Source organism: Ranitomeya variabilis, chromosome 2 (genome assembly GCF_051348905.1).
Source record: "Ranitomeya variabilis isolate aRanVar5 chromosome 2, aRanVar5.hap1, whole genome shotgun sequence".
Taxonomy (NCBI): Eukaryota; Metazoa; Chordata; class Amphibia; order Anura; family Dendrobatidae; genus Ranitomeya; species Ranitomeya variabilis.
Window position 1 is genome coordinate 971,866,440 of NC_135233.1, and position 16,323 is coordinate 971,882,762.

General features: G+C 43.9%; 1 protein-coding gene across 1 annotated transcript in view; it reads right to left on the reverse strand.

Moving 5' to 3' along the window:
• Window positions 1–16,323, reverse strand: part of LOC143804014 (glutathione hydrolase-like YwrD proenzyme) — a 93,473-nt gene that overhangs the window by 11,450 nt on the left and 65,700 nt on the right. Inside the window, exons 10-11 of the mRNA XM_077281760.1 lie at window positions 12,679–12,841; window positions 4,664–4,834 (exon numbers count right to left, since the gene is read on the reverse strand). Of these exons, the coding sequence (XP_077137875.1) occupies window positions 4,664–4,834; window positions 12,679–12,841 (334 nt within the window). The remainder of the gene's footprint in view (window positions 1–4,663; window positions 4,835–12,678; window positions 12,842–16,323) is intronic.

Sequence of the window (16,323 nt, forward strand, 5' to 3'; positions counted from 1 at the left end):
TTTGTAGCAAAAGTGCAACCAGTGCAATGACTGGCACAAGGTGGAGGCATCGGTGCAGCGGATGGACAGAAATACAACCCTGACGGCCACATTCAGTACGGATTGGAGAGGAGAAAGTTTGTTAGGGCTCATACCCATTTGTGAGAACAAAAAAAGGTCTGGACCGAAAAAAAATGGACAAGTGTCATGCAAGTCCAATGTGATGGTCCGTATGCCGTGCGATTTTTTTTTTCCCTCGCACCCATTGATTGCATTGCAGAGTCTTGTCCAAGAATCGCAGCATGCTGTTATTTTTTTTTTTCCGATTTTGACTGAGAAAAAAAAATCGCAAATGAAATGTCACCCATTGAATAATATTGGTCCAAGTGCAATCCGATTTTTTTCTTTTATCGGATTGCACTCGTACGTTTTTCTCGCAAATGGGTATGAGCCCTAAGGGCTCATAGTTACTTGCGCGAGACTCGAATAAGTCTCGCACGGCAATACCCGGCACTGCACGCGGCACAGAGGAGCGGAGCGCGCGGCTGCATGTATTCCTATGCGGCCGCACGCTCCGATCTGAGTGCCAGCAACAGCGCCGGGTATTAACATGCGAGACTCATCCAAGTCTCGCGCAAGTAAGTATGAGCCCTTGAGGGGGACTGATCAGTAGAAAGTTGCTGTAGTCCAGACAAAAATGACTAATAGCAACATTAAGAGTTTTTGCAATTTTGCATTTCCCCTCTTGGTCACGCCAAGGTTGCACCGAGCACCAAATTAGTATAATTGATTAAACTTCAGTTTCTGCAGAATAGAACCAGCAATTAGAATACTAGAGGTTAGATTTTCATGCACAAAGTCATGTGATTAGTTTATACTGTCCGTTTGAGCTGACAGCCGTTAATGGCTCAATTTGTGTGAAAAAACAAACATTCAAAAAGAAGCTATCTTTTATGATTTACAAACAATATATGTTTTAGGCACTTTCTGTACTTAGTCCACCAAAGTAGCTTGGCTTCGCTGAAAAGTGGTGTGACTTATCCAAAAGAGTGTGACCTAACACGCGCCACCGTGTGCCAAAATTAAAACTGCTACAAGCTACGTTAAAAAAAACCCAGCAAGATGGCAGCATGCACATGTTACTTTAACATCAATATCGTAATATTGTGTTTATAGAATGTGTTTTTGGCTGGTTGTAGGTTTTTGCTGATGCTTCTTTTAGGCTACATTGAGATGGCCATTGAAAAACTTGGGCCAATGATGTCCAAAAATTGCAGATGTGGTTCCGTGTCCAGCTACATATACCCATCCGTTTACCAGACGGGTCCAAGAGCTGCCTGTCAGACTAAAGCATGATGTGATCTTTTTTCACAAGGACCAATATAACCCATGTGAATTAGCACTTACACTGACATTAAGTGCATGTGTTGTCCATTTCACACATGGACAGAACACGGAACCAAAAATATATGCTTGTCTTCGGCTATGTGCACATGTTACAGTTTTGGTGAGTTTTTTTTTCCTTGCAGATTTTCTAGATAAGTCTGAATCAAGCCTGATGCCAGGAAAGTGAATGGGAGACCTGAAGTGTCATACACATGTTGCTTATTTTTTACCTACAGATCTGGTGCAGAAAATAATCTGGAGCATGTCAATTCTCTGTGCATTTCTCACCATTGACTTCACTCAAATCAGTCAAAAATGCAGGGCAAAAAAGTGGCAAAAATGCAGCAGAAATGCGTGTTTTTCCAGCTGCGTTTTCCTGCAAGAGCTGCAGAAATTTTAGTCAACGTGTGTGTCGCCTGCCAGGGCCGTGGGATATGACCCAGTCCGTGGCCCTGGGTGCTCATGTAAAAGGGAAAGTCTTTAAAGGGGTTTTAGGAATACAGTTTGTTTGTGACGCCACCTGTCGGTCAGTGGGGAACGACGCTGATTTAAGGGGTCCTCTGGGGTGATGTTATGGCAGCTAGATGGTATGACTTCCCACAGGTGAAGTATATCCCCAGGGCTTCCAGTGTGTAGATGGTGAATGGTGCAGTAAAGAACGAGGACACAGGTTTGCAGTCTCTTTACCTGGTTTACTGTAGGCTTCAGGCAACCGCAGTCCAGGGCACCAGATCACAGGTACAGGCAGACTCCGGCCGGCTTGGAAGCAAATCCAGAGTTCCCCTTTACCAGGTGGAGTTAAACAAACTCGGTTTTCCGGCTACCGGTTATCTGCGCTTCAGAATGAGGCAGCTTGTTCGCAGCTTGTCTCCCCTGATATCACTCTCCTGTGCTTTGCGCTCCTTCACGTTCACTGAACGATGTTATTTCCTTCTGTATGTCTTTCTCCAGGGGCTGTAGTACTTCAGACTACAGGGCCCCTTCAGACCTTCTGACACTCCATGTCGGTCTGCACTCTCCTCTGTCTCTCTCTGAGAGGAACTGACTAACTTTCCCTCCAAACCACATTATATATAGGGGAGTTACCTAGGAATAGGATCAAAAGCTCCCCCTTGTGGCCTGGAGTGTGAACATGTTGTGTGCATTGTGATTACCTGATAAAGGGAGATCCTTCATTGCTTCCAAACGAAACATCACTCTCCCCATGAGGAAAGGAATGTCACTGTGACGACCAGGACCCTGGGGCGCCACATGTTACATAGTTACATAGTTACATAGTTATTAAGGTTGAAGGAAGACTGTAAGTCCATCTAGTTCAACCCATAGCCTAACCTAACATGCCCTAACATGTTGATCCAGGGGAAGGCAAAAAAAACCCATGTGGCAAAGAGTAACTCCACCATGGGGAAAAAAATTCCTTCCCGACTCCACATACGGCAATCAGACTAGTTCCCTGGATCAACGCCTTATCAAGCAATCTAGTGTATATACCCTGTAACATTATACTTTTCCAGAAAGGTATCCAGTCCCCTCTTAAATTTAATTAATGAATCACTCATTACAACATCATACGGCAGAGAGTTCCATAGTCTCACTGCTCTTACAGTAAAGAATCCGCGTCTGTTATTATGCTTAAACCTTCTTTCCTCCAGACGTAGAGGATGCCCCCTTGTCCCTGTCTCAGGTCTATGATTAAAAAGATCATCAGAAAGGTCTTTGTACTGTCCCCTCATATATTTATACATTAAAATAAGATCACCCCTTAGTCTTCGTTTTTCCAAACTAAATAGCCCCAAGTGTAATAACCTATCTTGGTATTGCAGACCCCCCAGTCCTCTAATAACCTTGGTCGCTCTTCTCTGCACCCGCTCCAGTTCAGCTATGTCTTTCTTATACACCGGAGACCAGAACTGTGCACAGTATTCTAAGTGTGGTCGAACTAGTGACTTGTATAGAGGTAAAATTATGTTCTCCTCATGAGCATCTATGCCTCTTTTAATACATCCCATTATTTTATTTGCCTTTGTAGCAGCTGCCTGACACTGGCCACTGAATATGAGTTTGTCATCCACCCATACACCCAGGTCTTTTTCATTGACGGTTTTGCCCAGAGTTTTAGAATTAAGCACATAGTTATACATCTTATTACTTCTACCCAAGTGCATGACCTTACATTTATCCCCATTAAAGCTCATTTGCCATTTATCAGCCCAAGCTTCTAGTTTACATAAGTCATCCTGTAATATAAAATTGTCCTCCCCTGTATTGATTACCCTGCAGAGTTTAGTGTCATCTGCAAATATTGAAATTCTACTCTGAATGCCCCCTACAAGGTCATTAATAAATATGTTAAAAAGAAGAGGGCCCAATACTGACCCCTGTGGTACCCCACTGCTAACCGTGACCCAGTCTGAGTGTGCTCCATTAATAACCACCCTTTGTTTCCTATCCCTGAGCCAGCTCTCAACCCACTTACACATATTTTCCCCTATCCCCATTACTCTCATTTTATGTAACAACCTTTTGTGTGGCACCGTATCAAAAGCTTTGGAAAAGTCCATATACACTACGTCCACTGGGTTCCCTTGATCCAGTCCGGAACTTACCTCTTCATAGAAGCTGATCAAATTAGTCTGACATGAACGGTCCCTAGTAAACCCGTGCTGATACTGGGTCATGAGGTTATTCCTCTTCAGATACTCCAGCATAGCATCCCTTAGAATGCCCTCCAGGATTTTACCCACAGTAGAGGTTAAGCTTACTGGCCTATAATTACCGAGTTCAGTTTTTGCCCCTTTTTTGAATATTGGCACCACATTTGCTATACACCAGTCCTGTGGTACAGACCCTGTTATTATGGAGTCTTTAAAGATTAAAAATAATGGTCTATCAATGACTGTACTTAGTTCCTGCAGTACTCGGGGGTGTATCCCATCCGGGCCCGGAGATTTGTCAATTTTAGTTATTTTTAGATGCATGTGCACATAGTCTTCATGTACCCTTAAACTGAATGTCAAAAATGACTGAAGAGAAGACCAGTACTAAATTTTAGAAAGTAAAAAACACTATTGAAAATGCTTACAAGAAATGTCTTATTTAATTTGGGTTTTAAAAAAAAGTGCGTGAAGGAAGAATTACAGAGATGCTCTGCTTTATCTTTATGAACCAATTACACTGTGCTTCACTTGTGTCTTCAAGGATGACCAGAAGGTCATGTACATTTATTCTTTTTTTTTTATCTGGCAATGTTGTAGGTTTGTATCATTACATCTTATAAAATTCACATCACCATATTTACCTGCACATGTCCTTGAGGTTGCATGAATCCTCCCATAACACCAAACGTGCACAGCAAATCTTCAGTGTGAGCATTAGTGGCCATAGCTGGGATGATCGTGTGAAAAGGGCGTTTTCCAGGAGCCAAACAGTTGGGGTGTCCAGAGGAAAAGGAGAAATTGTTCCCTCGGTTCTAAAATATTCAAACCAAATATAAGTACGTTTTTTGTTTTTTTTGCCTCACTAAATATATTCCAGTATTGTATCTACAGTAAACTAGTGGAAATAAAAGTGCACTAAGAGCACAGATCATTCAGAAGAAGCAACCCCAAAAATGGAACTGTGTGTCCCGGTGAAAGACCTGGCTATTCACGTGATGGTGTCTCCGCGGTGTTGGATGTTTTGATCTCCCCGAGGTCATTCATCCTTATGTTTATAGCCTTTTCACTAGGCACTGCTCCTAATAGCCAGTTTCCTACTCCACACTGATGAGGGGCAAATACCCCGAAACAGCTGTCTGTGGATGGATACCATGTTTTGGCATAGGTGGTTTCCTTTATTGGATGCTGCCCTTCCCGTGGTTGTTCCTTCCTGGTCAAAGACCTGGCTATTCATTGCTTGCGTTGAGAAACACGTGATGGTGTCTCCGCAGCTTTTCTACATGCATTTGCATATTTCCCATAAGGGATGGGGGCAGTGTTCTGGATCACTGCGTTGAGAAACACGTGATGGTGTCTCTGCGGTGTTGGATGTTTTGATCTCCCCGAGGTCATTCATCCTTATGTTTATAGCCTATCCTGGATCTCGTCATACATAACATACCGGACATTCAGCGTCTCTCACTCACACACCACCTCCTCACATCGCTCCCTATCTGTCTGAGTCCCACAAGGTTCAGTTCTAGGGCCCCTGCTCTTTCCCCCATCTCACACGACCCCCCCCCAAAAAAAAAACAAAACCTATCCACTAAAGTAAACGGATGCCCACTCTGCCCAGTCCCACGAGCTCACTGTCACGGGGTAATCCTTGACACTGACCTTTCCTTCAAACCACATATCCAAGTCCTTTCCATTTCCTCCCACCTTCAACTCAAAAATATTTCACGGATCCGTACATTCCTAAACCAAGAATCTGCAAAAACCCTAGCCCATGCCCTCATCATCTCCCGCCTTGACTACTGTAACTCTCTACTACTCTCTACTAGTAGCTACTCTACTGTAGCTCTGTGGCCTCCTAACACTCTTGCACCCCTCCAATCTATTCTAAACTCTGCTGCCCGACTAATCCATCTGTCCCCCTGCTATTCCCCGGCCTCTCCCCTCTGTCCATCCCTTCACTGGCTCCCCATTACCCAGAGATTCCAGTTCAAAACCCTAACCATGACATACAAAGCCATCCACAACCTGTCTCCTCCATACATCTGTGACCTCGTCTCCTGGTACTTTCCTGCACGCAACCTCCGATCCTCACAAGATCTCCTTCTCTACTCCCCTCTTATCTCTCCTCTTCCCACAATCGCATACAAGATTTCTCTTGCATATCACCCCTACTCTGGAACCTTCTACCACAACACATCAGACTCTCGCCTACCATCGAAACCTTCAAAAATAACCTGAAGACCCACCTCTTCCAACAAGCCTACAACCTGCAGTAACCACCGATCGACCAAACCGCTGCACGACCAGCTCTACCCTCGCCTACTGTATCCTCACCCATCCCTTGTAGATTGTGAGCCTTTGCGGGCAGGGTCCTCTCTCCTACTGTACCAGTTGTGACCTGCATTGTTTAAGATTATTGTACTTGTTTTTATTATGTATACCCCTCGTCATGGAATAAATGGCGCTATAATAATAATAGGGAGAATTGTAGCCCAGGCAATGATCCCTGTATACCAATAGCCTCATCACAAAGGTAAAGAGCAGGGCCTCTGGTAACACCTATTGGAGGTAGCAATCCTAGAAATCAATATTGACCTTTTAAAGACCTTGCCGCATGACCTAAGAGATAAAGTTCAAACAGAATCTTCTCCAAAAAGTAAAAACCTTCATTTGAGAGCAGTCTCAGGTTTCATAACTCCTCATTAGTGCAAAGCAGAAAGCCTTTTAACATTCACAAAATGCACACAGCTAAACCAGTTCTCCTGCTTTGCACTGATGAGGAGAAAGTAAGTCCGCAAGGACAGGGTCCTCTCCCCTCTGTACCAGTCTGTCATTGTAAATTTGTTTACTGTAAACGATATCTATTACTCTGTATGTAACCCCTTTTTCATGTACAGCACCATGGAATTAATGGTGCTATATAAATAAATAAATAATAATAATAAGGAGCAAACACAGAAACAAGTGTCTGCAAGCGTAGATTCTGGTTTATCTTCTTATCCTATGTAGCGCTATGCTTGGCACCCCTGCATGTTGTCCCGTTCAGTCACCATGCAGGGATGCCGGCTTACTCACCTCCCTAGGCCACAGCGCGATGCCCGGTGTGCTGTGGTTCCTGCTTCTGTCCTGCTCTGTGCATACCACCTTGTGTCTCGGCGGCATGCCTAAGGCATGGGTGTGTGCATTATCCTTTGTTATTAAAGGGACATCACCTGCACATGGTAAATGCCCCCAGCAACTGCTCGGAGGAATTTAGTTAAATGTGCTTGCACCTACAAGGGGTCTCCCAACCAATAGTTGGGAGACATCTTGCATAAAAGGCACCCTCCCCTACTGGGAGGTGCCTGAGTAACCCCTATAGTTCTGTTAGGTGGTTGGTGGAAACTGTATGTAGTCAAATACCCTTCTCTAGTCTGATTGTGTCCCTTATCCCATATCAAATATTACACGTGAGTCTGCCATAGTTGCCCTTGTATTCCTGTGACTGCTTCGGCGGTGTCTGTATCCCATGGCCGTGTAGGGAATGTGACATTATGTTTTAATATGTTTTGCTAAATGTTCCTTAATTATATTAAGTGATACTGCTACACTAGTCGGTGTATTATCTTTGCTGTATTTCTTGGTACTGCTACACTTATTATGTGTATTACCAGTGATTTCTTTATGTATAATATGTTTGTACAGTTATTGTTTTGTTATAATGTTTATTCTGTCCCCGGGGCTTGTGGCTGCAAATATGGCTCTGTGAGATCCTGAATCTCTTCACCCTACTTACAATTGGCGACGATCGCAGATAGCTTAACTCAGCTGCAGGCACACATGTTATGAAGAATCCAGAAGAGACTTTGATTTCTTTAAGAATTCTTGTTGAATGCATGCAAACAGCAGCAGGTAAAAAAGACTTTCTTCAGACAAGCTGAAAGCACATGTGCCTCTAATGAAGCCAAGATAGAGACTGAGACACAGGGAGAAGAAGGAAGTGACATGACACCCAGCAGAGGGAGACAGAAGCGACAAACTTCACGGAAAGGGAGGATTTAAGCTATGCAAAACACAGGAACACATAGCAACAATAAACAATATGAGAAACTGCAATACAGCATGTAAAATGTACAGGACAGTCTGTAAAATGTCTCATTCATGGGACATAGTGTTTGATGGGGAAAGTGAAGTACCCCGGGCCGGTTATTAGGTATAGTGTTAGGGGAGTAGTACCCCAAGTTGGCCACTAGATGGGGCACTATAGAAAAATAAAATAGGAGGGGCACAGTGGTGAGTAGTGAGGGCTTCCTGTTTTAGTTTGTTGGAGCCGGGGTGCCCGTGTGGGACACAGGGCTGGCTAGCCCAGGACAACACCATGCCGCGCAACGTTCTTCGAAGAAGAGTGGGCCCAGCAGATAGTATCCAGGGAGCCAAAGTACAGCACGAAGCACAGTAACATCAGCGATAGCGGTGCAGTAAAAGTGGGACTGCAGTGCTACAGAAAGAAAGCTAAGCGGAACGGGAGCAAGGTATCCAAGATGTGGCAGATTTTTGCGTGGCCCGCTATCCTTAGGAACGGGGTGAAACTGCAGAGAATACCCCCACAAGAAGCAGGAATTCTGGGCTTTGAGAACACTGAGGGACCGGAGGAAACGTACCGTCCCGGGGACAGGCTTAGCGGCAGAGAGAAGAGGCAAGGGAAAGCTTTGCCAAGTGTAAGGAATGAATGTGCCCTGGATAATGCTGTGATAAGTAAAGAAGTTGAAGTTAAAGTGAAGCCGGACTGTGACTCTTTAATTGCTAGACTGTCTGTAGAAAATACAGTCTCGCACCAGGAGAAGCAGCACCGAGGGACTCAGAGAAGGAAACATGATCTTGTGCCGGGAGGGGGCCAGGGAGTGATACAGGGATTACTGTCGACCATGTCGGCAGCCCTGGCCCCTGCCGAATCCTACAGCCGCATTGGCAGTAGCTGTCGTTCACCCTGGGGGCTGAATACGCAGGCCAGAACTGTGAACTCATCCCTGTGGCCACCCTGTCTGCACAGGGAGAACCTGTCCCCGAGGCCGTCCTGAGAGGCCATCCTTAGTAAGCTTGTCCCGAGAGCCTGTCCTGTGTGAACTTGTCCTGAGAGGCCATCCTGTGTGAACTTGTCCCGTGTGAACTTGTCCCGAGAGGTCGTCCTGTGTGAACTTGTCCCGAGAGGCTGTCCTGCTCTGTCCGAGAAGTAGAAGTAGTGTCTCTGCACTTTGGGGTCAGCAGCTACGATCGGATGTCGAACTGAAGTGGCACCTGGAAGCTAGCTGCCACACAAATCTGACCTCACCACTAGAGGCTCCCGCGAAGCCGGTAGCTGTTTAATCACGCCACTCCAGGGCAAGTCTGGTCCGTGGCACAGTGGGTCTACGAACCATATGCGCCACCTAGGAGCGTAACATCCCAAGTCATATTCAAAGGCCCTTTAAAGGGTTGATATTAACTTTTAGGATTGCTACCTCCAATAGGTGGTGCTAGATTTCCTGTTCTCTTCTTCTCAGAAGAGGTTATTTGCATACATTAGTATCATATACAATGAATGGAGTGGCACTGCTATCATTCCATTTTAGCTCTTCCACATTGTGCATTCAGTGTGAAAGAGGGGCTTGGGACAAGTGCTCTGGAGTTTCTTATTATAATGATTGGTGGAATGTCCCCTTGGTTGGATTCCCAGTGTGGGAAGCCTCCTTTAATACTCTATGCTGTATTTATTTTGGATACTGATGTATGGTATGCAATGGCGGTAACCTAGAAGTGTTCCACAACGTTTTCGACTTCTTAGTGTATACATTTCCATTTACACTTTTTTTTTTGAAAGATGTGTGCTTTTTCCTTGTATATGACACAAACATTTATCTGTGTGGTTACTACCAATGAACAATGATTGTTATGTTGGTGAGATACTGTACATACAGCAAATACAATTTATTTTGCTTGAAAAAGGAAAGCTGTGAAATGATTCCTATAACACCAACCACTAATAAAGTGGTAGTGGAAATCAAATATGAATACTAGAAGGGTCAGGGATAGTAATCTTGCATTTTCTCATTTGCTGAGTCTGCTCCTGTTGGCTTATTTATTTATTTTTTTTCGTATGGAACAAGTGGTGCAGGTAAGAGGGTCAGTCCTGCATGCATACATTTTTTTCAGGTGGATTTCTTCCAGATTCTGCCTGAAAAAGCCCCGCAATGTGCCCCATTAAATGAACATAGCGCCCATGATCAAGGTCACTTCTTTTAACCACTTTTGGATCAGAAACCCTGGAGCAGTTAAGTGAAGTGACAAGCTCATTATTTGGGCTTGGAAGCCGCCTGCTCTCTCTTAGGCCGGGATCACACATACGCGAGATACGGCCGAGTCTCGCAGGTGAAATCCCAGCTCTGGCGCCGGTACTCCGGAGCGGAGCGTGCAGCTCCATGTATTGCTGTGCGGCTGCACGCTCCGCTCCAGAGTGCCGGCGCCAGAGCTGGGTTTTCACCTGCGAGACTTGGCCGTATCTCGCGTATGTGTGATCCAGGCCTTAGCAGTATAGAGTGAAAACTGCCCTCAGTGGATAGAATGATGCACTCAGGAAAATGACCGCCGGCTGCACCGGCGTCTCACTGATGGATGCTATGTGCACATACCCTAGATCAGCCATAGTGCTGAATCTGTGCTAAACCCTCTCATTCTCAAGTTCAGAGGGGTACCAGTGGGCAGACCACCACCAATCATACAGTTATGGGATTGGAATAAATCAGTAAGCAGAACTGACACTTTCAACATGTCACCCCTACGGCAACGTGAACTAGGACAAATTCATCATTATCAGGCATAAGTTACCATTTTGCAACAAAATAGGACTATGCCATTGGGACGGTCTGCAGTTTATAACAGCATGAATTGTGGCTATGGCACAAAAGACAAGGTGATGGCCATATCTTATGTTTGCTGATGGTTGCTGGGAAGCTGTAGTGAAACGGTGTTTCCACAGACTTTTCTATTCCATTTTCATATTATTTCTGGATAATAAAAAATGTATTGTTATAATTCTATATAAAGTTCTGTTATGTAGAGTGATAACTCAATAAACTTCACTTGGAGTGCATTATTGGGGGGACAGCACGGTGGCTCAATGGTTAGCATTATTGCTTGGTAGTGGGGTCCTGGGTTCAAATCCCACCAAGAACAACGTCTGAAAGGAGTTTGTATGTTCTTCCCGTGTTTGCGTGGGTTTCTTCTGGGTACGCCGGTTTCCTCCCACACTACAAAGATATACTGGTAGAGGATTTAGATTGTGAGCCCCAATGGGGGACAGTGACGATAATGTATGTAAAGAACTATGGAATTAATGGCACTATATAAGCAAGAAAGATAAATAAACTATACTTCAAAACTGTCTTGGATAATGATTTGGTAACCAGCTTTATATTACGGAAACATTACAAAGCTTGGCTCCGAATCATTAAGTGCAGAACATGCCGTACACTTACGCATGTGTACACAGTCCTATAAATCACATCTGCAGAAAGCTATCATTTTATCTAAATATAACAGGCCACACTTGTACGAACACTTCTGAGTCCACCTTACAAGTTATACCTGTGTGTTATGGAACTATACAAAAGTATTCACCATTATTTTAATATCTAGATCTGATTTTCAAGCTTTTTGTCAGGAATTAATCTGGGGGGTGGTTTGCAATTTTGAAGTTACTACTTTTACTTAAAACTGAATTGGCCAGAGAGCAGGAGGTGGGAGAATTCCTTACATGTGTATATGTCAGTATTTTTAGTTTTTTTTTTTTTTTTTATTTAACTGTGCCTGGCCCTTTTTTTTAAAAAAATAGAGCTTTGCTTGAGAGGGTATAGCCTCAGTGCTGTGCTTACAAGCACAGCAGAAAAGAGCTCGGAACCTCTGCACAATGGAAGTAAACAATATTCTCGAAAGGCAAAGTTACAGGGAGAATAAGGGCAAATTTTAATAAGAAGTCAATTGCAGAGTTGCATTTTTTTACAAGCACTGACAAAACATACCCATCGAAGAAAACGGGAATAAACCTTTAAAGTTCCCATACTTCTAAAAAAGATCGTTGGTGGGATTGGCAAACCACCTACTTTGTATGGGAGCAAGATCTTAAAAATAGAAATTGTTTGCTAAGGTTAGCACTTTGCTTTGTTAGGCTGCCGTCACACTAGCAGTATTTGGTCACTATTTTACATCAGTATTTCTCAGCCAAAACCAGGAGTGGGTAATAAATGCAGATGTGGTGCATATGTTTCTATTACACTTTTCCTCTAATTGTTCCACTCCTGGTTTTGGCTTACAAATACTGATGTAAAATACTGACCAAATACTGATAGTGTGACGGCAGCCTTAACCTGTCCCAAAAACCTCAGTAAAGCAACTGGACTAAGGACTCAGGCTAGGTTCACATTAGCGTTCGGCTGAGCTGCGGAGGGCTGCGTACTTCCTCCATTCAGCTCCGCCTACTTCCGAACTTCTTCCGTTTAGCTCCGCCTAGCGGAGGAAGTACGCAGCCCTCCGCAGCTCAGCCGAACGCTAATGTGAACCTAGCCTAACAGTGAACACTGTAGAAGAAAGTCAACTAGAAGGACTTTTACCAAAGTGAAACACATAATGTAATAAAATAATTACTAACCTGCAAAGTGAACCCACAACCTTCTGGTACAAGTCCTGTGCCAAAATCCATGTAATTGCTATTAATAAATGAACAGGCATTGCCGTGCTCGTCCACCACAGTGAAGTAAACGGTGTCACTTCCCATTTCAAAAGGATTTCCATGGTTAGTAGCTTCTGAGGCCCTTAAGAAATAAGAAGAAGGCAATCTAAAAATGCTAAGAGGACAAGGGCTTCATTATTACTAAATGTATATTACTGAAATCAATAGAAAAGTCAGATTACCTGGATACTAATACTGAATCTTAATATCTGACTGGTGAGTAGAGGGGTAAATAAATGGTAATCTTCTATGTATAGAAAGGCTTGTACTTGGATAAATCTAGGCTATAATTCTCTATATAGTACGTAGACATGGAAACAAGCAGAAAATGAAGAGGGTCCTGTTCTAGGAATCGGTGATGGTCTTATTGGCATGCTGTCCAAGGGTTTCCTATTGAAATTTAAGGTTTTTCTTTTAGCCTAAATAATTAGTGGAGAAAATGCCCCATATCTGGAGAAACTCCCGGACCCCAGAGATCGCAAGATCCTGAGCCGATATAGACTCAGTGCCCACAGTCTGGCCATCGAATGTGGCCGACACAGGCAGAATTACAAGCCCAGGGAGGAAAGACTGTGCCAACACTGTGATCAGGAGGCCATATAGGACGAAACCCACTTCCTGCTACACTGCTCCAAATACTCAGCAGTGAGGGACACTCACTTCAGGAGACTCTCACATCTCTTCCCAGACTTCATCACCATGAAGGAGGAAGAGAAGACATATATCCTGCTGGGAGAAGAAGAGAGAGCAGTGGAGATAGCAGCGCGGTATGTGAGCGAATGTCATAGACTGCGAGAAAGAGAACTATGATGCCATGGACTATAGCCCCCACAATTGATCTGCCCCCATCCACCTGCCCTATGCCATGGACTATAGCCCCCACCCAGGATCTGCCCCCATCCACCTCCCCTACAGCTCCTACCCAACATCCCCACAGTCCCTATCCCGATTGCCTTTATACACTTGCTTTGGCAAAACTGATGTGTATTTGGTCCTGCCAATAAAGCTTCTTTGAATCTTGAAAGGTTGAAATTGATGGACCCGAGTCTTTTTTCAACCTATGTAACTGTATATGGAATGTATAGAGAGAATGATAATGTATTCCCCATTGAATCGTTTTAAGCCTCCCATACAAATTAGATAAAAATGGGCTAAGAATGACAATTTGGACTGAAAATGTTACCCAATGTTACCTATACACTGCCTTCTGAAAATGTGGATATATATTCAAACTGCACAACACCTTTTAAGACATTTCATAACCTCTGAATAAAAAAACCCGATCACAAAGCAATCAAGAGAGGATGTTTTCATATCGTAGCACTAATAATCAGTACATTGTTACACACATTAACTTTTTTATCATAGTTTTAAGAGCAAGGACAGTGGAAAAATGCTCTATACGCTTAGGGGTTTCCTAGGTGGCACTGCAGTCTCACCTTATGTCTCATCCCAAAACACAAAAAGGTTCCAAAGTCTGCAATGGATTTATGGCCAGGTAATATCCATGGAGCAGCCAGCAAGTTAAGTAAACAGCTTTATCTAAAGCACACAAAGCAACCTTACACACACTGGTACCAGCATTACAGGCCACCCCGCCGTGGTCATGAAGTCATCCTCTGCCTACGACACTTTACAGCCCGAAAGGGCAGAAGCTGCGCCAACAATTGACTCTGGGATAATAATATGTGAGGACTTTGCTCCAAATTATCTATATAAATAAGGCACAGTAAGAGAAGCAACCCTATTCTTTTCCTGGTCCCCAAAATAAGAGAAAAACATTGAAGGAGCATGACTACGGCCATTATTAATGTTCATTAGGCCAAGTTACCCAACTACTTTCTACACTTTTATGAATTATTTATTCACAGCATTACTTGCATGAGAGGAATTTTAAAGAGGATCTCTCACCAGGACAAAAGTGGCCACTATTTGCTCTGATTTTCTTCCCAATGCCCCCTTGAATATAAAGGTTTGTTTTAAGTTTTTTTATCTGGTTTTAGAAATAGGGGCCTGTTCATTTACCGCTAATTTTTATGGTCTTCAAGAAAGGAGCTTGGCTTATTGGGTACCACTGCAGAGGAGACCAAGGACTCGCCGCCAGAGAACCCTGTGAGCCACGTCCTGTTGCTAAAGACCAGAAAAATGAGCACTAAAGAAAAAGGCCTACATCTCTGGAACCGTATGGCAGATATTTAAAAAAAGAAAAAACTGAATATTCAGGTGAGCAGTGAAAATAAAATAAGACCAAGTAGTGGTCAGCTTTGACTTGGTGACAAGACTTCTTTAATATTTTACCAGTGACACTGCCATGACTATATTACTGTCAATTTATTAAAAACATCCAAACAGCAGTGTATGCAATCAAACAGGTCCAATATGACATCAATAGTAAAGTAAGAGGTACAAGCACCTTGTTAATAACAGAAATGGTCTTTAGGCTTCGTTGATATGGAGGATTTTTGCAGGGTTTATTTCCCAATTTGTACAAAAAATTTTAGGATTTTCTTGCGTATTATTACAATTGCTTTTGTGGGTTTTTTTTATTCCGTACTACAACCACAGCGTACTTAGGCTATGTGCGCACGTTGCGGATTGATGTGCAGTTAAACTGCACTGCGGATTACCTGCGGATTTGCAGCGGATTTACCGTGGTTTTTGTGCGGATTCCAACTGCTGTTTTACACCTGCGGATTCCTATTGAGGAGCAGGTGTAAACCGCTGCGGAATCCGCACAAAGAATTGACATGCTGCGGAAAATACACCGCTGCGTTTCCGGGCGTTTTTTTCCTCAGCATGTGCACTGTGGATTTTGTTTTCCATACGTTGACATGGTGCTGTACAACGCATGGAAAACAGCTGCAGATCCGTAGCGTCAAATCCGCTGCGGATAAGCAGCAAAATACGCAACGTGTGCACATAGCCTAACACCTGTGTATTCATTTAAGGCTATATTTTGTGTGTGTTAAGCTTTCTGGTCTTTACCAACACAACACTGCATTCTCTGGATTTTCTGGGGGCATGTCTTTAGGCTGCTCTGTAATATTACCCTGTGAGGCACACTACCTCTGAAAAACAACAAAAAATTATCACTAAATAAAAAGGCCCTTATCTCCAAGGTCCATGCACCCTTCCCCCAGAGTATGTCTCTAAGGTACCTTCACACTCAGCAACTTTACAACGAGAACGACAACGATCCGTGACGTTGCAGCGTCCTGGTTAGCGATCTCGTTGTGTTTGACACGCAGCAGCGATCTGGATCCCGCTGTGATATCGCTGGTCGGAGCTAGAAGTCCAGAACTTTATTTTGTCGTCAGGTCGGCGTGTATCGTCATGTTTGACAGCAAAAGCAACGATGCCAGCAATGTTTTACATGGAGCTAACGACCTGTGAGAACGATAAGTGAGTCGCCGTTACGTCACTGGATCGCTCCTGCATCGTTCTGGAGCTGCTGTGTTTGACATCTCTACAGCGACCTAAACAGCGACGCTGCAGCGATCAGCTCGTTGTCTATATCGCTGCAGCGTCGCTGAGTGTGACGGTACCTTAAGGGCTCGTTCACAC